The 22,796-nt window shown below is 44.6% G+C and overlaps 1 protein-coding gene across 9 annotated transcripts in view; it reads left to right on the top strand.

Moving 5' to 3' along the window:
* The window catches only part of LOC139392297 (semaphorin-6D-like), a 157,488-nt gene that overhangs the window by 116,247 nt on the left and 18,445 nt on the right, over nucleotides 1-22,796 (top strand). For all 9 annotated transcript variants that reach the window (XM_071140193.1, XM_071140202.1, XM_071140231.1 and 6 more), the window contains 15 exons: nucleotides 1,732-1,846; nucleotides 2,215-2,272; nucleotides 6,623-6,679; nucleotides 7,112-7,213; nucleotides 9,159-9,249; nucleotides 9,512-9,634; nucleotides 9,894-9,982; nucleotides 13,400-13,617; nucleotides 13,936-14,067; nucleotides 14,241-14,396; nucleotides 15,253-15,426; nucleotides 15,760-15,897; nucleotides 18,100-18,177; nucleotides 20,894-20,952; nucleotides 21,338-21,388. In XM_071140193.1, the coding sequence (XP_070996294.1) occupies nucleotides 1,732-1,846; nucleotides 2,215-2,272; nucleotides 6,623-6,679; nucleotides 7,112-7,213; nucleotides 9,159-9,249; nucleotides 9,512-9,634; nucleotides 9,894-9,982; nucleotides 13,400-13,617; nucleotides 13,936-14,067; nucleotides 14,241-14,396; nucleotides 15,253-15,426; nucleotides 15,760-15,897; nucleotides 18,100-18,177; nucleotides 20,894-20,952; nucleotides 21,338-21,388 (1,641 nt within the window). The remainder of the gene's footprint in view (nucleotides 1-1,731; nucleotides 1,847-2,214; nucleotides 2,273-6,622; nucleotides 6,680-7,111; nucleotides 7,214-9,158; nucleotides 9,250-9,511; nucleotides 9,635-9,893; nucleotides 9,983-13,399; nucleotides 13,618-13,935; nucleotides 14,068-14,240; nucleotides 14,397-15,252; nucleotides 15,427-15,759; nucleotides 15,898-18,099; nucleotides 18,178-20,893; nucleotides 20,953-21,337; nucleotides 21,389-22,796) is intronic.

Raw genomic sequence — 22,796 nt, 5'->3', positions numbered from 1 at the left:
ACAGAAATACTCATAGTAAACATTGATAAAGATACGACTATTATACATGGAATTAGATATATACTTCTCCTTAATGCAACTGCTGTATCAGATTTAAAAAAACTTTACGTAAATAGCAAACCATGCAATAATCTGAGAACAGCATTCAGACAATAAAGAAGCCAAAGCGATATCCGCCATATTGGGTAGTCAACATTAGTCAAAAATAGCATTAGAAATATTCACTTAACTTTGATGATCTATATCAGAATGCACTCCCAGGAATCCCAGGTCCACAATAAATGCTTGATTTGTTCGATAATGTCCATCATTTATGTCCAAATAGATCTTTTTGTTAGGGTGTTTGGTAAACAAATCCAAACGCGCGTGCAGGTCCAGCAGAATGTCGGACGAAAAGTTAAAGTTATATAACAGTCCGTAGAAACCTGTCAAACGAATTATAGAATCAATCTTTAGGATGTTTTCAAAATAAATGTTCAATAATGTTCCAACCGGAGAATTCCTATGTCTGAAGAAAAGCTAACTCTCGTGACCGCGCATCATGAGACCAAGACACTCTGCCAGAACACTGACTCAAACAGGTCTCATGAGCCCCTCCTTTATAGTAGAATCCTCAAACAAGTTTCTAAAGAAGGTTGACATCTAGTGGAAGCCTTAGGAAGTGAAAAATGGCTCCATAGATACTGTGTATTCGATAGGCCAAGCTTTGAAAACCTACAAGCCTCAGATTTCCTACTTCCTGGTTGGATTTTTCTCAGGTTTTCGCCTGCCATATGAGTTCTGTTATACTCACAGACATCATTCAAACAGTTTTAGAAACGTCAGAGTATTTTCTATCCAATACTACTAATAATATAGCAAGCAGTTTACTTTGGGCACCTTATTCATTCCAAGCTACTCAAAACTGCCCCCCTGTCACCAAGAATTTAACAATACCACTGAAAATATCAAAAAAGATGGTCCAAGCGTCTTCGACAGAGGGGATCAAGCTGATTCTATACCATTTTACAGAGGCCAGTTCATGAAGGAAGGCTTGCTCATTAAAGTTTTTCAGCAAGCGTCTATGACAAAGCAGGACAGGTTGTTTCGCTGAGCAGCCATTACGAACGCAGGCTGTAAAACAGTGATCACTATGGTCAATACAGAAAACACCAGACTGATACCGATCAGGATTATTTGTGGGGATAACATCGAGGAGAGTAGCATTTTTGGGGGTGTTTGGTAATAATCTGAGGAAGATTTCGTGATTCCCATTGCTTTAGGACTTGGTCAGGTGGTTTAAGCATGTCCCAGTTGTTACAGTGTTTTTGTTTTGTATAGCTCTTGTGATAAACTTAGGGTCTAGAGATGCTTCCCGCTTCCCCCTCTTAATTTACAGTTAAGTGTATTATCTCTAGCAGCACAGAATAGAGTCATGGGATAGCCCACATTAACAACCACATGACAGTTAGAACAAATTGCAATCTGGGCATCTGCAGCAAATGTGGGGCAAAGGAAAAGCATACAAAATAGAAGCTGAGAAAGCATACTGCAATCAGAGGGTTATATCAAGTCAACAACCTATTTTCTCTCTCGCTCTCTTGTACTTTCTCAAACAATCTTTATTTTTGTGCTTGAATACACCTTATTTTCAGATTCACACCCTTGATTTCTTTAGTGCTTGGTTTGTCATTATGGATATTAACACTGTCACTGAACTGAGCTTGCTACTCTTTCCCCCTCCCCATGCAGACTCCTACCTGTACCCAAGCTTCCATGGCCTCATGTCGGACAACGATACAGTACGACTGGGCCTGGACTTCCAGAGGATGCTCCGGATCAACCACATGCTCTACATCGCAGCCAGGTCAGTCAACACGCCTCTCAGTATTGTTCACTCATCTTCAATGCACTGGACTGCCTTACATTAACCCTGTATTGACTACTCTTCATTGAATCCCTTTGTAGTATTTCTGTCATTGTATCAGTCAACCGTATTGGATAGCTCCCGTTACGTCCATATTGTCATACTGTAGGTTTATTATGTAAAAGGTACCTCAGGCTCAGCAAGAAGCCATTCTACATCAATAAGCCTGTGTTAAAGAACTGTGTGACTGACCCTAATCAATCTAATTTAGGCTAAGAACAGGCAGCTTGGGTGTGGTGTGGTGGGATTGGGTTTCAGGGCAGAGAGGAGACATCTTCAAATGTTTTCTGACCTTTGACCTCTTACAGGGATCATGTGTTTGCTATCAGTCTCAGCGCCTCCTCTGAGCAGATCGTCCCACAACAGGTAAGCCTTATGTTGTCTCACAAACACATTGTTTACATGAGTCATGACCTCATGGGTCATAGAGTAGTGTATCATTGCAGCTGGCTGAACATAAGAGCATTACTGGTGGTTCAATGGCTCCTACTTTTCTGCTCATCTTTTAAATATAGGTTATTTGTGTCATTTTCTTCTTACTCAGCCAGTCTCTTCATTCAAGCAGATACAAAGCCATTTCACTTCAGACAGATATCCAATAGAAGTTTTGTCGCGCACTCCTGGTTTTGAAGTGCTGTGCTCTCTCTCTTCCATCTGAATCCCATTTGTCAAACACGATTGCTCTTAAACAAAAATCACTTTAAGGCCTGGGTTTGTGTTTGCATGTCACTATTGTATTTAGATTCATTTACAGCATGAGTCATCTCCATAAGGGACCCACTCAACATCAATGAGATCTAATGTTATTGACTTGTATTTGATTGCAGTGGAAATACATGAGCAGAATGATGTGTAGTGCAGAGAATTGTCAGAAGAGAACGTATGTATTTTAAAAGAAGTTAGGAGCACTAACAATATGTGCATTGCATAGTACATAGTGTATTTTTCTTATTTCACCTTTATTTAACCAGGCCGGTTGAGAACAAGTTCTCATTTATAACTGCGATCTGGCCAAGACAAAGCAAAGCAGTGCGACACAAACAACAACACAGAGTTACACATGGGATAAACAAATGTACAGTCAATAACACAATAGAAAAATCTATATACAGTGTGTGCAAATGTAGTAAGATTAGGGAGGTAAGGCAATAAATAGGCCATAGTGGTGAAAACATTACAATTTAGCAATGAACACTGGAGTGATAGATTTGCAGAAGATGAATGTGCAAGTAGAGATACTGGGGTGAAAAGGGTTTTTAAAAAATTATAGTATTGGGGATGAGGTAGTTGGGTGGGCTATTTACAGATGGGCTGTGTACAGGTGTAATGATTGGTAAGCTGCTCTGACAGCTGATTCTTGAAGTTAGTGAGGGAGATATAAGTCTCCAGCTTCAGTGATTTTTGCAATTCGTTCCAGTCATTGGCAGCAGAGAACTGGAAGGAGAGGTGGCCAAAGGAGTCCAGATTTTAAACCAAGGGCTATATCTGTTCTTAGTTCACATTTGATGGTGAGGAAAGCACTTTTAAAGAATATCCAGGTATCCTCTACTGACGGAATGAGGTCAATATCCTTCCAGGATATCCGGGCCAGGTCGATTAGAAAGGCCTGCTTAGAAAGGCCTGCTTACTGAAGTGTTTTAGGGAGCGTTTGACAGTGATGAGAGTGATGAGGGGTGACAGTGATGAGGGGTGGTCGTATGACTGCGGACCCATTACGGACGCAGGCAATGAGGCAGTGATCGCTGAGATCCTGGCTGAAGACAGCAGAGGTGTTTTTAGAAGGCAAGTTGGTCAGGATGATATCTATGAGGGTGCCCGTGTTTACGGATTTAGGGTTGTACCTGCTAGGTTAAGGGGTGTTAAGCATATCCAAGTTTAGGTCACCTAACAGTACAAACTCTAAAGATAATTGGGGGGCAGTTAATTCACATATGGTGTCCAGGACACAGCTGGGGGCTGAGGGGGGGTCTATAACAAGCGGAAACAATGAGAGACTTATTTCTGAAAAGGTGGATTTTTAAAAGTAGGAGCTCAAACTGTTTTGGTACAGACCTGGATAGCATGACCGAAATCTACAGACTATCTCTGCGGTAGATTGCAACTCCACCCCCTTTGGCAGTTCTATCTTGGCGGAAAATGTTGTAGTTTGGGATGGAAATGTCAGAATTTTGGTACAGACCTGGATAGCATGACTGAAATCTACAGACTATCTCTGCGGTAGATTGCAACTCCACCCCCTTTGGCAGTTCTATCTTGGCGGAAAATGTTGTAGTTTGGGATGGAAATGTCAGAATTTTTGGTGGCCTTCCTAAGCCAGGATTCAGACATGGCTAGGACATCAGGGTTGGTGGAGTGTGCTAAAGCAGTGAATAAAACACACTTAGGGAGGAGGCTTCTGATGTTAACATGCATGAAACCCCGGCTTTTATGGTTACGGAAGTCAACAAATGAGAGCGCCTGGGGAATAGGAGTGGAATTGGGACTACAGGGCCTGGGTTAACCTCTACATCACCAGAGGAACTTAGGAGGAGTAGGATAAGGGTACGGCTAAAGGCTATAAGAACTGGTTGTCTAGTGCGTTGAGAATAAAAGGACCAGATTTCTGGGCATGGTAGAATAGATTCAGGGCATGAACAGACAATGGTATGGTAGGATGTGAGTACAGTGGAGGTAAACCTAGGCGTTGAGGGACGATGAGAGAGGTTTCGTCTCTAGAGGCACCATTTAAGCCAGGTGAGGTCTCCGCATGTGTGTGGGGTGGGACAAAAGAGCTATCTAAGGCAAGGTGAGCGGGACTGAGGGCTCTACAGTGAAATAAAATAATAAGAACTAGCCAAGACAGCCGTAGTCAAGGCATATGCCAGGTCGCAGTTGCAAATGAGAACTTGTTCTCAACTAGCCTACCTGGTTAAATAAAAAAAAAAAAGGTAAATAAACAGGTAAATAAAATTAGGGGCATCAGCTGTGTAGCCGAGTGACCATAGGGTCAAAAGACCAGCAATAGGGGCTTCCCGTGTGGCGCAGTGTTTAAGGGAGCTGTACTGCAGCGCCAGCTGTGCCATCAGAGACTCTGGGTTCGCGCCCAGGCTCTGTCGTAACCGGCCGCAACCGGGAGGTCCGTGTGGCGACGCACAATTGGCCTAGCGTCGTCCGGGTTAGGGAGGGTTTGGCCGGTAGGGATGTCCTTGTCTCATCGCGCACCAGTGACTCCTGTGGCGGGCCGGGCGCAATGCGCGGTAACCAAGGTTGCCAGGTGCACTGTGTTTCCTCCGACATATTGGTGCGGCTGGCTTCCGGGTTGGATGCGTGCTGTGTTAAGAAGCAGTGCGGCTTGGTTGGGTTGTGTATCGGATTGTTAGCATGGGGAGGTTTAGCAGTTAAGGGCATTGCATACAGGTGTTGACATCCTGACTTTCTCCTAACTTTTTGTGAGAAAAAAGTGTCCTCTCTTTATCTAGAGTATAAACGCATGACTTTCAACCTTCGTCTCTCCTGAGCCCGTACGGGAGTTGTAGCGATGAGACAAGATAGTAGCTACTAAAACAATTGGATACCACACAATTGGGGAGAATTTTTTAAAACATTTTTAAATGTTTTATTTGGTGAGGGTGGCTTTCGGTAGTCACTACTACGCTAGGCGAGCAGGGGACACAGCGTTCAGAAAAGCTAGTGGGCCAGGACTAGTAGATGGTCATTGGTCATCAGCCATAATACTAACCTGGCTTTATCACCTTCCCATGCTTCTTATCTGTCTCAGTGAGCTCATTAGTGTGCGCCTGAGTCATAATCAAAAACCCACAGTCTGCTTCATCTATTCATTTTCTATTGCCCAGTTTCAGTTCTAATCCCCAGTCTCCTCACCAGGCCCACCATGATCCCCAACTCAGAGATACTGTATATCAAATAGCTAAGTCCACCTCTTTCTGCCAGAGGTCTAGGGGGAAGTATTATCATATTGCTGACGTCTATCTTATTTATCCTATCATATTGGATCTTCAATTGGGAAGTGAGAAGAGCCTTGGGGGATACATTTCACTCTACTTTAAGGCCCAGAAGGGTAGCAGTTGAGTTTTGAGCCAAAATAGGGATTTCACCTTAGTCTCTGGATAAATCTTATTTCCCAGCATGCCCCATGGTGTTGATGAGTTTGGAGCTCCTGCAGGGAGGACAGCGGGATCAGCAAAACACCCTCCCAGTCAGTCGGCAGTGGAACAGTGGATCTGCACTGGTGGGCAGTGCATTAAACCACCTTCAACCAGGCAACCTTGTTAACAAGTTGATGGATCTCTTCCTATTCACTCCACTAGCGGGGGCCCACTGTGGGGCCAATGCTAGGAGATAAGGACGTCCAGGAGGACCATAGATAGCTAGTATCAGGGCAATCTACTTCCCATAGGAATGCATTGCAGATTCCTTTCTTATTCCTTGATCTTCTTGTTGGTCTAATTATCCATAGAGATATCTTGTTGTTACGAAGTACAGGTGGATTGGGATGGATTGAATGGGAGATGGATTGTAGAGGAACAATAGTTTTTAGTTGCACGCTGACAAGGTTAGACACAGCTCCTCGTGTGTTTCAGATGTTTGTTTGTCAGAAGCTTAATTGAACTTGATGAGATTTTCATCACAGCTGTCTCCTAATAGCATTTGAATGTCTGGGTGAAAAAAGGGTCTCTTTCTTGCTCTGACAGTTGGTTGTCTGTCTGTGTGTTGCAGAAATTGACTTGGAAGACAAAAGATGTGGATAAATGCACAGTGAGGGGGAAGAACAGCGTGAGTATCTCTCTCCCTTTCTTTCTCTCTGTTTCTCGCTCCCCCACTGTCTGGTCTGCGATGTGGGAGGGTAGCACTAACAATAGCATAGATTGCTTATCAAAATCAGCACCACAGGTATCTGTAGTTCCAGAACCAGTCTCTGGCACAAGCAGTGCCAGCCTCCCAGAGCTCTAGTGAAACCATAGAGATCAGCACAGGGATTATGGTAATGACAAGAATAAGAACAGAAGTATGACTGAGAGGGAAGTTTTGTTTGTGTGTGTGTGTGTGTGTGTGTGTGTGTGTGTGTGTGTGTGTGTGTGTGTGCCCTCAGCAAAATGCCATTCAGTGCATAATAAGCTGTGCAATGACACTGCAGGTGGGGTGATAACACCAGCAGCCAGTAGTCACATTGCCATCCCCTGAAACCCAGCTGGTTCCCTTTGACAGGATGAATGCTACAACTACATCAAAGTTCTGGTTCCACGCAACGATGAGACGCTATTTGCCTGTGGGACCAACGCTTTTAACCCCACCTGCCGCAACTACAAGGTAGGACACTTCACCTCAGTCACCTTTCTATCTAAAGCCCCCAGCTCCATACCCAGCACTGTCCTGAAACATAACAGCTGGGGTAAATACGCTTAGTTAAAAAAATTGTTAGCATGGGGAGGTTTAGCAGTTAAGGGCATTGCATACAGGTGTTGACATCCTGACTTTCTCCTAACTTTTTGTGAGAAAAAAGTGTCCTCTCTTTATCTAGAGTATAAAATCATCAAGTCGACATTGTCGTGCACAGATAGACCCCAATAGCGCTCCAGAATGCAGAACCACTTCAAAGGAGTGCTGCTATCCTGGATGTTGATGGAGAAACATGTTGACTCAACCGAGGTTGGCAACGGTCTGTTGACTGAACACAGATCCAGGATGATAATAACCGTCTTTATTCACACATCTGAGGAATAAACTGCAACCGCAGATGATTTGAGATCATTTCATCCTCCGAGGGACAGAGTGGGGGAGAGAGATAGTGGGGGAGAGAGAGAAGGGAGGGGGGAGAGAAAACAAAACATGCCTGAAAACTAGAGTCAGAATCCCAGGGGAGCCACTACTTTAGTTCCACGAAGGAACTCACGCCACCTACACTCTATTGCTATCTGACTGCTCAAATGATTAACAACCCAAAGTGTGCCAGAGAGAGATGTCGGCTGAGTGGAAACATACAATAGGAAAATAGCGATACGTTAATCGTGACAACGGTGCATAGATGGATTCATACTCCCCAGGATGTCTACCAATACAAAAGAAGTCTGGTTGAGCTGAGGTGACATCATGGTTCTGGGCAATGATTCACAGTGTGCTTTTTGGAAGAGGGGATGTAACGTCTACAGTCTGAGAAAAACCGGGAGCGATGACTATCTGGAGAACTGGGAATAGTGTGCTGAAGTGTAAATCATATCATGCAATCTGTCTGCAAAATTCCTTGGAAAGACTGAGGAGGGCAGTGGGGTCAGGAGAGGGTGTGTTAGGGTGAAGTGGATTGGATTGTGGGTGTGGACAAAAATGTTTTATTTTGCACAGAGTGCATTTTCCATGTAAATTGATCGCCACAAAACACTCTGCCCAATGAGCCAGCTGGATCAAAGACAGGGGTTGTGTGATCAGGTGGTAGCTAGACCAGGAAGTGAAAACCTGTATCCTCTAGTCTAAATCACACTGTACTGTAGAACTGAAGCCCCAGAACCATGGTTTAGCAGACAGATCAGAGATGTAACATTGGTGGATTTCTCACTTAGAGAGTGTACCCATAGGGAACCCAGCGTTAAATATAAACACAGATGTTGACAGCTGTCACTGTGTGTGTTTGTGAAGGTAGCTGTTTGCTGGAGCTGCTGAGAATGACCTCTCTTCCTGGTCGCATTCTGCAGCCCCGCCCCCCACCACCACAGCGGGATTCACACATATTGTCTGAGCCGAGGTTTACGACCTTGTTAACGGTGGGGCAGGAATAGCTGCTAAAGATCTGTGGTTAGGAGATACTGTCTCCTCACAGTGCTGCCAGAGTAGCAGCCATAGTGCAGGCTGACAGGAGTGTTACTCCTGACCTTTTGACTTTACTGTTGTTACAATGCAGTGTAAAATGTACTAAATAAAAGGTATCTTTATGACACGTGTTCCTATTTATTCATCAGGATTGACTAGAGGCACATTCTGTCAATGACTTTAAGGGGTCGACTTTATAACTTCGCAGTTAGCAGTAAAGCTAACCTGATATAAAACAGAACAATACTCAAGTTTGGACTGAAATCGATTTTTCAGTAAGGGGAAAACAGTAAACTTAACAACTGCAAACACTGACCTAGTTATTTTAGTTGAGGTTTTTCAATATAAGCTCCTTGGAGTTATTTTTTTTTAGTTACACTCCTATAAATAGCTTTATGAAGTACCCCCTTCCCTCTCTGAGTCCCCTCTTCTCTTTCGTCCCTCTCTCTCCCAGATGTCCACACTGGAACAGGACGGTGAGGAGGTGGTGGGTCAGGCCCGCTGTCCCTTTGAGTCTCGCCAATCCAACGTCGGCCTCTTCGCTGGTGAGTTGCTCTGGACAGAGACAGAGAGACATGTCAGCTAGGGGCAGCAACTTGATCAGTAAACCTGCCCTCAATCTTGCCAATTTGCCAGTGACATTTAGACATAGTTCACACAGTGTTATTGAGAGCAGCACAGCACCTACATCAAGTGTAGCCATGAAGTAAAAATACACATTGGGAAGCATGGGTTTCTAGTCTTCATTGCAATTGTGTTCATTTGAAAAAAGCAAACCTTTCTTAAATGAGTGATTTTGTTCCTCAGGTGGTGATTTCTACTCGGCCACCATGACAGACTTCCTGGCGAGTGATGCAGTAATTTACCGTAGTCTGGGAGAGAGCAGCCCGGTGCTTCGTACCGTGAAGTACGACTCCAAATGGCTACGAGGTGAGCCCCTGGCCTTGGCCTTAGGTCTCAACTTGTGAATTTACCTTTAGAACCTTACTCAAAATCTTCCTCAAATATCATTATCTATTTGTATGCAGTACATTACATATTAGAGCAGTATTTCATTCTAAATCAAAGTTTGGTACCCACATGAGTGATGCTTCCTACCAAAACACTGACTGCCTAATGCTTAACTGTTGTGAATACCTTGTAAGACAGTCAGTGCTACTGTTTCATATTTCTCCCTTTGTCTCCTCAGAGCCTCATTTCCTCCATGCCATTGAGTATGGGAACTACGTGTACTTCTTCTTCAGTGAGATTGCTGTGGAGTACACCACACTTGGCAAGGTAAGAGTTGTAGTTCAATACTACAGAAGGGGGTGGTAGGTAGCCCAGCGGCTAATGACCTGTAGCCGAAAGGTGGCCGGTTCGATTCCCGGGACAGGCGCTGAAAAAAAGGGTAGAATTGATCTAGCAACTAGAGGGCTGCTGGGTTCTCATCCTCAAGACATTCCCCTACCGTTGGCCCCTTGAGCAAGACCATTTACCCCCTAGATTCAATTTCCGCGACCCCATGAAAATCTAATTAGCATTAAAAAAAATCCCCATCAAAATCAGTTAGTTTAAGCTAGAGATACAGTTGGGAGAACAAGTATTTGATACACTGCCGATTTTGCAGGTTTTCCTACTTACAAAGCAAGTAGAGGTCTGTAATTTTTATTATAGGTACACTTCAACTGTGAGAGACGGAATCTAAAACAAAAATCCAGAAAATCACATTGTATGATTTTTAAGTAATTAATTTGCATTTTATTGCATGACATAAGTATTTGATACATCAGAAAATCAGAAATTCATATTTGGTACAGAAACCTTTGTTTGCAATTACAGAGATCATACGTTTCCTGTAGTTCTTGACCAGGTTTGCACACACTGCAGCAGGGATTTTGACCCACTCCTCCATACAGACCTTCTCCAGATCCTTCAGGTTTCGGGGCTGTCGCTGGGCAATACGGACTTTCAGCTCCCTCCAAAGATTTTCTATTGGGTTCAGGTCTGGAGACTGGCTAGGCCACTCCAGGACCTTGAGATGCTTCTTACGGAGCCACTCCTTAGTTGCCCTGGCTGTGTGTTTCGGGTCGTTGTCATGCTGGAAGACCCAGCCACGACCCATCTTCAATGCTCTTACTGAGGGAAGGAGGTTGTTGGCCAAGATCTCGCGATACATGGCCCCATCCATCCTCCCCTCAATACGGTGCAGTCGTCCTGTCCCCTTTGCAGAAAAGCATCCCCAAAGAATTATGTTTCCACCTCCATGCTTCACAGTTGGGATGGTGTTCTTTTGGTTGTGCTCATCCTTCTTCCTCCAAACACGGCGAGTGGTTTAGACCAAAAAGCTCTATTTTTGTCTCATCAGACCACATGACTTTCTCCCATTCCTCCTCTGGATCATCCAGATGGTCATTGGCAAACTTCAGACGGGCCTGGACATGCGCTAGCTTGAGCAGGGGGACCTTGCGTGCGCTGCAGGATTTTAATCCATGACGGCATAGTGTGTTACTAATGGTTTTCTTTGAGACTGTGGTCCCAGCTCTCTTCAGGTCATTGACCAGGTCCTGCCGTGTAGTTCTGGGCTGATTCCTAACTTTCCTCATGATCATTGATGCCCCTCTAGGTGAGATCTTGCATGGAGCCCCGACCGAGGGTGATTGACCGTCATCTTGAACTTCTTCCATTTTCGAATAATTGCGCCAACAGTTGTTGCTTTCTCCACCAAGCTGCTTGCCTATTGTCCTGTAGCCCATCCCAGCCTTGTGCAGGTCCTATCCCTGATGTCCTTACACAACTCTCTGGTCTTGGCAATTGTGGAGAGGTTGGAGTCGGTTTGATTGAGTGTGTGGAAAGGTGTCTTTTATACAGGTAACGAGTTCAAACAGGTGCAGTTAATACAAGTAATGAGTGGAGAACAGGAGGGCTTCTTAAAGAAAAACTAACAGGTCTGTGAGAGCCGGAATTCATACTGGTTGGTAGGTGATCAAATACTTATGTCATGCAATAAAATGCAAATTAATACTTAAAAATCATACAAGGTGATTTTCTGGATTTTTGTTTTAGATTCCGTCTCTCACAGTTGAAGTGTACCGATTATAAAAAAATTACAGACCTCTACATGCTTTGTAAGTAGGAAAACCTGCAAAATCGGCAGTGTATCAAATACTAGTTCTCCCCACTGTATGTTTTTTTGCATTGCATGCGTCTCAATCCACCGCATCCGCTGATGTCACACTTTCACATCTGCGGTGAAAGGTGGCAGAGCTCGAGTGGTGTTTGTCAGACCAATCAATCATCTCACAAAAACATCTTTAGCGTCCGACAAACTATTATGGAAAGATGAGACTCTCACGAACACAATAGTGTTCTCTGTTTTGCCGACCTGCCAACTTCTGTCTGTAACGTCCGAACAGTTTCGTTTACACACTAATATGACCGCTCTGTGGAAAGGTGAGTTTCTCACAAATACGTACATGTTCGTTGTTTTGCTCCAGGACGCCGACAAGCCTCAAGACTCATCTGAAGATCACCCTGTACCAGTAAAAAATAATCTACACACAATACGCCATAATGACGAAGCAAAAACAGGTTTTTTGATATTTTTGATAATGTACAAAAAAATACAAAAAAATGAAATACCTTATTTGCATAAATATTCAGACCCTTTACTCAGTACTTTGTTGAAGCACCTTTTAGCAGTGATTACAGCCTTGACTCTTCTTGGGTATGACGCTACAAGCTTGGCACACCTGTATTTGGGGAGTTTCTCCCATTCTTCTCTGCAGATCCTCTCAAGCTCTGTCAGGTTGGATGGGGAGCATCGCTGCACAGCTATTTTCAGATCTCTCCAGAGATGTACTTTGCTCCGTTCATCTTTCTCTCGATCCTGACTAGTCTCCCAGTCCCTGCCGCTGAAGAACATATCCACAGCATGATGCTGCCTCCACCATGCTTCACCGTAGGGATGGTATTGGCCAGGTGATGAGCGGTGCCGGGTTTCCTCCAGACGCTTGGCATTCAGGCCAAGGAGTTCAATCTTGGTTTCGTCAGACCAGAGAATCTTGTTACTCATGGTCTGAGAGTCCTTTAGGTGCCCTTTAGAAAACTCCAAGCGGGCTATCATGTGCCTTTTACTAAGGAGTTGCTTCCGTCTGGCCACTCTACCAGAAAGGCCTGATTGATGGAGTGCTACAGAGATTTCTACATAGGAAATCTGGAGCTCTGTCAGAGTGACCATCCATCGGGTTCTTGGTCACCTCCCTGACCAAGGCCCTTCTCCCCGATTGCTCACTGTCTTCTTGACCTTCAATACTGCAGAAAGGTTTTGGTACCCGTCACCAGATCTGTGCATAGACACAATCCTGCCTACGGACAATTCCTTCGACCTCATGGCTTGGTTTTTGCTCTGACATCCACTGTCAACTGTGGACCTTTTCTAGACAGGTGTTTGCCTTTCCAAATCATGTCCAATCAATTTTATTTTTAGCAATGACGTCCAGTAACACTATAGAACCCTGGGAGAACCTCAGCTGTCTGGGGGTGTTGAGAAGACAAAACTTCTGTTGTTCACTGTAACATATGAATGTAATGTCATGTGAAACAGTGTAATGTCATGTCACTGTGTTATGTTACTGAATGAACACAAAAGGAATGAACATTTGTTGAAAAATCCTATCAAATCTAACCTTTCTCCATTCTCTCTTTCCCCCTCAGGTTGTGTTCTCCAGAGTGGCTCGTGTATGTAAGAACGACAACGGAGGTTCTCCCAGGGTTCTAGAGCGTTACTGGACGTCGTTCCTCAAAGCGCGGCTCAACTGCTCGGTGCCAGGCGATTCCTTCTTCTACTTTGACGTTCTGCAGTCGCTGACCAACGTGCTGCAGATCAATCACAGACCAGCCGTGCTGGGGGTCTTCACTACACAGGCCAACAGGTCAATCACAGTACCAGGCAGCAACATTACAGACGGCCATACAGATATACAGTACATACTCATACAATGAGTATAATGAGGTTTTACTGTACCTCTTCTTCTAGAAAATAGAAAGAAAAAAAGATCATGTTCACATTTGCAATATCATACCCCTTGATATTGTAAATTCTTGAAAGCCTATTTTATAAGATTGTTGTTTAATGTCCTTTACAACCCTGTGCAGCAGTCTTGAATGCTTTTATAGCTATACAATCCATTATAACCTGGGTTAATATGGGCCTTTCCCATGACAAATGTCTCTGTTGTTTTCCTCATCAGTATCACAGGCTCAGCAGTATGTGCATTCTACATGGATGACATTGAGAAGGCCTTCAATGGGAAGTTCAAGGAGCAGAGGAACAGTGAGTCAACCTGGACGCCCGTGCCTGAGGAGCAGGTACCCAAACCCAGGTAAGCTTTGGCAGCCTCAGTCCAGACATATTTACTTTATTCCAGTGTAAACACTGTCAACAAAAGTTTGCATCTAAAATATAATATTCCCTCGGCGTGAATGCTTAGTAAATCTAGCCCACTGACTTTGAAACTCCACTGACAAGCTTCTTCTCCTCCTCTCTGTCTCACAGACCAGGCTGCTGTGCCGGCGACGGCTCTGCCGCTGCCTACAAGTCGTCCACGACCTTCCCCGACAACACCCTGACCTTCATCAAGAACCACCCCCTGATGGACGAGGCGGTTCCCTCCGTCAACCACCGGCCCTACTTCACACGCACAACCAGCAGGTAGCTACAGCAGCAGGGTGGATGGAGGGATGAAAAGATAAAAGGGAAAATTGATGGGTAGAAAACTATTTAATCGATCTCCTTGGTGAAATAGATAACAGTTGGTCCCTTGTATCAACATGAAAATCCCTTTTAAATATTAAAGTTAGACGCAGTCAGGATGGGGTCTTCCAAAACACCACATCAAAGATCGACACAAGCAGGATAGGGCCTCCCCAAATTATAGATCCAACCAGAAGGGGGTCTGTGAAAAGCTGAAAAGCGCATCAATTAAAAACAACATCCGGCTGTGGTCTACCAGACTAACACAGGAAATAGCTCCAGTGGCTCATTAGAAGCCCAGACATGTAGTGGTGCTGAATGTAGAGTGGGTGTCAGAGGGCTGTCAGACAGCCCCCTAGCTCGATCCCCTGCCGTGACTTACATGGTGAAGCCGAGCCAGTCTGACAGACAACCAGGCGTCTTCACACAGCGGAGGGAGGGCACGTTGTCTGTCTCAATTCTGCCTCCTAACGTCACATCTGCTTCAGAACTCTCCCGAGACGAGTTGAACAACGGAGCTTCAAAGATGAATGCATCACTTTGTTGAGTCATTTAACTAGCGTAGTGCCAGTTAGTGTGACGTTCTGAGTAAACATGTCGTCAACTTGTGTGGGACTGAAGGAAAGTTGAGAGCAGTAGGATGGTTTTTACGTACAATAGTGTCCTGCATAATCTTACACAGTGGTGTCAGGTTGCAGTGCATGGACACACTCAATACGACAATAATTCACATCTTTAATTGCAGATGCTTTGTCTCTTTCGAGGTATCATCATTTTAACCCTGAACCACAACCCTGTTGTTGTGTCCACCCAGGTTCAAGTTAACCCAGCTAGCAGTGGATACGTCAGCTGGGCCCTATAAGAACCACACGGTGCTGTTCCTGGGGAGCGAGGACGGCAGGGTACTAAAGATCCTGGCCAGCACCCATCTCAACGCCTCCTTCAGCACACAGCTACTGGAGGACATCGATGTCTACAACCCCACCAAGTCAGCCTCCCTTTCTCCATTCTCTTTCAGATATATGATACAAACTATTTGTTTTATAATACAGTGCACTCCTCTCATAACATTCCCTTGTATTGGTTCAGCAACAAACAAAAGTCCCTATTTATTGACCACTGTAAGAGGATGATTATTGTATGTGATGCTTTCAAGCCGACTCCACTGTAATAAGATGGAGATATGTGTTGTGGGGCTGTTAGTACGTGTCCTGAACAGCTTTTCAACTCCTCTCTCGTTTGCATAGTCTCCCAGGATGCTGCTGTTGTCACCATCCATCAGCAGAAATAAGAGTCGTGTTTGTTGTTTCCCCTTTCCTAGATGTAACATCCGCGGAGAGGACAGACGGGTTCTGGGATTGGAGCTGGACAGGGAACATCACGCCCTGTTTGTGGCCTTCTCCAGCTGTGTGATCCGAGTACCTCTGAGCCGCTGCAACGACTATGGCTCCTGCAAGGAGTGAGTGATACCCGGTCTATTATATAGAGCTAGTACTGCACTGTTAACAGTTGCCAAGTGTGTGTTAATATAATGCAGTGGAATTCAGTTTTTCATGTGTTTGCCGCTACAGAGGCTTCCTTCCCCCAGTGCTACTATGGTGATGTGAAGTTACACACTTACAATCAATCAGCAGCAGGGTGGTATCGTTTATACCAAATATTGATCAGACCTATATTCAAAATATGAATCACCAATAGTTTAGAAGCCGACGTTGTTATGAGGGCAGTGAAAAGGGCTTCCTTGCAGTCAGAGCAACTACTGGAGGTGATTTGTTTTGTTAGGGATGTTTTTGTCTGATCTAGTGTACTCGACAATCTTGTGTCCTATTTTGGGGTTGTGGAGGAATGTTCCCCCCCGCCTCTACCCAACCCCCCAAGAAAAACATTTGTATTAAAATTGAATGGGGATGCGTATCCCCCATAGCATGCTAAACCCTCATTGTGAGCCTTAGAGAAGTGCTCAACAGCATTTACGCACAAATTGGAACCAGCTGATTGGCGACAGGCCAAGAACGATAAGGCCTGTTCACTTTAGAGGGCTTAAAGCCCCTCCATTGCTGGATCCCTCTGAAACAGCCCAGTGCACATCAACCAGGGATTACGGGCCCCTTAAGCCCCATGATGCTTTGCAGGGGTCAGGTTTCAGGCCCCATATCCTCCTCTCCACACTCTCCATCTGTCTGCCTCCAAATTAGGTTTGGTTGGTTTGGTCTATTTCTCCACCTTACTGTAGCCTCTATTTTGCACAAAGCAAAACCATTTGTCTATCTCTCGCTTCTCGCTGCAGCTGCTGTTTCTATTAGGTTTCAGCAATGGATATGGTTCAGACGGCAGAAACACATTGAATGAAATATATAGAGAAAAGAGATTTAGTGAAAAAGATGTCAAAGAGAGATATCAAAAGTTGTGACATTCTCAACCCTCTGACCCACACAATGTTCAGAACATTTTGATTTCCCCCCTTTTAGTTATTTAAGCACAAAAGTTACAAAAAGTTGTCACATTTGCACCTGTTTTGCATCACAGTGCTGGATTAATGAGAACCCCCAGAATAGGTCAGCTGTAACCCCACATACCAGGGGTGATATTCTCAGTAAAGAACAGAAAATCAGCAAAACTGACAAGCCACAGGTAGGGAGGAGACACCATGAATTTACACCACAGAGAGAGGAGAGACTAGACATGGTGGACTTTCTTCCAGACAGACAGTTTCTAATGAATGGTTCCATACAGAGCTATAGATATATACACAGCTCTAGTGGTCCCATAGGTGAGAGGAACACCTGTGTCTTCATCATGTCCTGACAGGCACAGAGAAAAGGAGCCGGCAGGAATGCTTCAAGTCACCCCTAGAGATAGGGGTCATTACCTTTAACTCTGACATGTTGTCAATGCTGGTCTGGTGGGGACCCCTCCACCCTCCCAGTCTACACGGCCCTCTGAATTGTAAACCATGTTGAGCATGACTGACCTAACTCTCAGTCCTCCTCTCTGGCTCCCTACATCTCTTCTACATACTGGCCTGTTAGTTGGGCTGTGTCACTGAGTCCTTGTCCAAGACTGCCTCTGGCTACCAGACACCCAGGGGGTTCCAGACACCCAGGGGGTTCCAGACACCCAGGGGGTTCCAGACACCCAGGGGGTTCCAGACACCCAGGGGGCTCCAGACACCCAGGGGGCTCCAGACACCCAGGGGGCTCCAGACACCCAGGGGGCTCCAGACACCCAGGGGGCTCCAGACACGCAGGGGGCTCCAGACACCCAGGGGGGTCTCACCAAACACTGCGGTCTGCAGCCTCACAGACCGACAGCCAGTCACACTACGTTGACCATCTCTCATATTCATCTCTGCCTCTTTCTGAGCTCCTAGATAGGAGAGTTACAAGCTAGGCTCACTCTGCAGTTGAAAAAATGAAATGGCAGGTTTTTTCTGTGAGGTAAAATGACACCCTGGCCTGATCTGTTTTACTTCGTCTGGTGTGACTGTGGCCTGTGATGTTAATGAGACACTCCAGAATATGGGGGTGTTGATAGGTGAATAGATATCACATATCACTTCAGGTCATGCCTCACCAAAGAGTCTTCATTAAAATATGTATTTGGTCTATTACTTTTTGATAGTGTTCACACACCGAACTCTGACTGTCTGTCTGTCTCGCAGGAGCTGTCTGTCCTCGAGGGACCCTTACTGCGTGTGGCAGAGGACGGGGAGCTGTGCTACGGTGGTGCCCGGATTCAGGTAAGTCACAGACGCTGCATAAGCACCACCCCACCACGCAGCCAATCATAAGAGATTAGGTTTAGAGGCCAAGTACCAAACCCATCCCTAGCTCCTACTCCTTGGTCCTGGTTTTGTTGAGTACTATGTGTCAAATATTACTGTTGAGTCTTCGATCAGAAAAATTTAATTTTACTGACAATTTATCAACATCAAATGGCCATAGACATGACCTTGCATGAAACATACAGTAAATGAATGAAGTAGCAGTAGCTTCATAGTACTCTGCATACCACTTCCTTGTATGCTTTCAATAATCGATACCTAATCTGGAGTTTGACTTGCCCAGATTGTCAACGTGATGAATACGGCCTCTAAAATACAGTAAAAACATTGGTCTGTCGGCTCCATTTCACATATAGGACGAGCATCCATCTTGTTTATTTATATGTGGCGGACATACCTGTCTGCAATCACTCGGAAATGAAACCCCAAATACCCGCTTGGAGGGGTCATGCGTCACTCTGGGGTGGGACTGAAAGGCGTCGATCAAAATGACCTCAATGTAATTTACTGATCCATTCTGATGAACTGGAAGGCCATTTGACACTTAGCGCTATCGACTGGCTCAGTGTCAGCGCCAAGCAGGGTGTGTGTGTGCAAACAAAAAGCCAATCAATTCCTCTGTCTGAGACTCCCTCCTGACCCACTGTCTTTCTCTTTCTGCACTGTAGCATGGAATCGAAAGTAATGCTCAGCTGGCTGGATTTCAATCATGTTGTGTGTACCTCACTGTCTTCCGAACGGAAGGAGTGAGGGAGGGAAGGAGAGAGGTAGAGGAGGAGAAGCAGTAGAAAACACCATTTCACCTCCTATGTTGCCTCCTGACACTCAGGGACTGGGCTGTCGCTGTTCCTCTGATTTTCAGTATGGCTTTAAATCACCTGCTGTAGGTATTCACCTCTGCAAACATGGGCTGTAAACTTAGTGTGGATGGGTGGACAGGCATCACAGTAAAGGCAGCTGCCACTATCCTAATAGTCATATGGACTGCTTCAAATTGATTATTCTGCTGGGGATTGACTTATTGCATATCCTGTGATTGGCCACCCATGGGTTTTATTTGCCATAGCTTCACAGCCAGAGGTTAATGGAAGATTCCAAAAGTGTGTATGTGTGTGTGCGGCGGTGTGTACGTGCTGGGCAGGTAATCAGAATTGGACTGAGGCTTGATTTATCACGTTTTTAACCAGCGGGACAGTGCCATGCAGCAAGCCAATGGAGTGGAACCGAAGAGATTGGCAAATATTATACATGCAGTCAGTAGAGCTATTACGCTGTGCCTGCTCTGTCCACGTCAGAGAGAGTTGATATGGTGTGAAATAGTCAGAACCCAAGCATGGCCATGCCTCCAGAACAGATGCAACAGCTCATAAAGGCTGTAATGGGGCTGGACCGGAGAGCAACAGGGGACACATCCCACCCCCTTCTCTCTCCTCCCTTACTCTCTCACTCCAGAGGTGGCATAAATTCTTCTGGCTGCTTTTTTTTTGGGGGGGGGGGGGGCGGTTGAGCCAGAGGTGAACCGTTTCCATGGTTTCCTGTCTTTCTCCCATCACTGTCAACGCCTGGGGACATGGCGTGCCACAAAGGCCAGTCTAGGTCTCTCTTCATGGCTCTTTCTCTCACACTCTCTCAGAAGAAAGAAATACATTAATAAAACAGACAGAAAGGGAATGGAGGCATATGGTAATACTGGTAACTAGTTGTGGTCCACACACACGGACACACAATCACGCAAAATCCCCCAGGCCGACCTATTCACTCACAAACAAACCCACTCTGCTGTGGTAATACAACTAATGCTATCGGCTGTCAGTGGGCCAACTGCTGAGCATAGAAAGATAAGTGAAGTTATTATTTCTCTGAGTTTATTATTTCTCCCCTCTGAATTCCATGTTTTATTTTTTCACTCTTGATTTGCTCACTGGGTCTGTATTCACTCATCTAGGCCTGCATTTCATTTAGATGTAATTTGTTTTTGGCCGCGTCTGGAAAGTATGTGTGTAGATGTGTGTGTTTGATTGCCTGTGTGTTTGTGTGTGTGTGTTTTCATATGTGTGAATGTTCATGATTATTTATATGTTATTGTCTTTGATTGCCTGCTCAGTCGATACTGCATTGTAGAAGATTCAGTGTCATTGATGTTATGTTCTGCTTGACTAAGGGGCCACTCACTCCACTGTGCATCAACGCAGTCACATTACTCACCAGGGGGAATGAATGATTTCTGAATGTGTATAAGCCTTTGATTCATAGAAGAAAGATGTCCAAGAAAGTGTCCAATGCACTGGAGCACAACCAAATGGAAATAAATACTGCAGTGTTTATTTTGCTGTATAAGAGAAAAAGGTGGAGAACTAGAGAATCATCATGGATGCAACTGGTGGTGAAACATTATTCTAGCTAGATGATAGCACCTCGACACATCCATTTGAATTTGGACTCAGGTGAATTAACAAAACAGTCAGCCTGACCTTGCAGAGACAAAACCAATGAAATGGTTTTCTTTTGCAGCACAATTTATTTAAGTCTTTGTCATCAACAGAACCATTTTGGAAAGCTTGACAATGTACCCAATTAATGAAGGCGGAGGTTGTGTTTAAAATGGTGAAAGAGGAATGACACATACACGCTGACAGGCCGTTTTGTCCTCTTCTGTTTTGTTTTTCCTCAGGGGCGGATTTGAGCAGGATGTGGAGAACGGCTACCCTCACTACCCAGATAGCTGCCACGGTAAGGTGGACCAATCATCTGTTCTTAATGGCTCTCCACTACTGGCACAGAGCCATCATAAAAGCTCTTTCATAACAAGCGAAGCTTATCAAGTGCGTTTAATTGTCCAAAATGATACAGAAAAAGTGATTGCCATACCTGGGGCATGATATTACAATGAAATTAATCAGCAACTCAATACAAGTATAAGTAGCCTGTCATTTCCTAGCTGAAGAGAGTACCCTAGTGGGAATTTTGCTCTCAATTTTCCCTTGCAGATGTGCACGTTAAACAAGCAGTCAATTATACATTTAACTAAGCACAGTTTGAGTGTTTAACCACGACTCAGACCTACACAATGTACTGTTCTGTCAATATGTCTGTTGCTTTCCCTTGTCTTCTCTAGACGTCCTGGCGACCACACGCAAGCAAAACACTCTTGCTGATTCAGCATATGGTCAGTTGACATTTCTTTATCCTCTATTTTTAAAGCTTGTCGAACTGTCTGAGGTTGTTAGCAAACAGGCTAACGCTAGCAAAGCCTGGTAAGCAACATCTCTATTCCCCTTTTTTGAAGTTGTTATGCAACATGAGAAGTTCAGGAACGTTTGTTGCAGAGAACAGCAACACCACCTCTCTCACACGAACAGCTATCTTTAACATTGGAGCTATTGTCCAAAGCTAGTCGTGGCAGCAGCACCAGCATGGATGTTTAACAGGCTAGCAGCGCCAGTGGCCAAGCTGCCTACTTCCCTTTATTAAGGAGAATCATCATCCCTGTAACACTCCATTACTCCCCACTGCCTGCCCATAGAGCAGGGTGGCTACAGAGCTCAGTGGCTGGCAGCAGGCACTAAAGCACATTGCTAGCGCTCTCAGCTGAGATGTATTCTAACGTAGCATTAATAAACAATTACTGTTGAATTACCTTCAAATGATGATAATGACATCCATGGGCCATGACTTAATGATTGTTTTCTGTCAGAGAGCAGAATTGTTTACTGCTCTTATTGATGTAGCTCAATGGTTTTCGGTTAGCTGAGTTAGCCAACTAGTTAGTTAACTAGTGAGGTAGGTAGTGATACAATTGGTGAACTCATTCAGGCTCACTCCTCTCAAACTTACTTATCAGTCTAATTCAATGGGAATCCACAATTTTCCCTAAAAGTAGTTGCTGGTAGAAAAAAAAATAGATACAGTTGAAGTTGGAAGTTTACATACACCTTAGCCAAACGCATTTAAACTCTGTTTTTCCACAATTCATGACATTTAATCCTAGTAAAAAAATCCTGTCTTGGGTCAGTTAGGATCACCACTTTATTTTAAGAAAATGAAATGTCAGAATAATAGTAGTGTTTTATTTCAGCTTTTAATTATTTCATCACATTCCCAGTGGGTCAGAAGTTTACATACACTCAATTAGTATTTGGTAGCATTGCCATTAAATTGTTGAACTTGGGTTAAATGTTTCTGGTTGCCTTCCACAAGCTTCCCAAAATAAGTTGGGTGAATTTTGATCCATTCCTCCTGACAGAGCTGGTGTAACTGAGTCAGGTTTGTAGGCCTCCTTGCTCGCAAATGCTTTTTCAGTTCTGCCCACAAAGTTTCTATAGGATTGAGGTCAGGGCTTTGTGATGGCCACTCCAATACCTTGACTGTTTTGTCCTTAAGCCATTTTGCTACAACTTTGGAAGTATGCTTAGGGTCATTGTCCATTTGGAAGACCCATTTGCGACCAGGCTTTAACTTCCTGACTGATGTCTTGAGATGTTGCTTCAATATATCCACATAATGTTCCTTCCTCTATTTTGTGAAGTGCACCAGTCCCTCCTGCAGCAAAGCACCCCCACAATATGATACTGCCA

The sequence above is a fragment of the Oncorhynchus clarkii genome, chromosome 3 (genome assembly GCF_045791955.1).
Source record: "Oncorhynchus clarkii lewisi isolate Uvic-CL-2024 chromosome 3, UVic_Ocla_1.0, whole genome shotgun sequence".
Lineage (NCBI taxonomy): Eukaryota > Metazoa > Chordata > Actinopteri > Salmoniformes > Salmonidae > Oncorhynchus > Oncorhynchus clarkii.
Note: the sequence above shows the minus strand (reverse complement) of the source record. Positions and strands in the feature narration are given on the sequence as shown.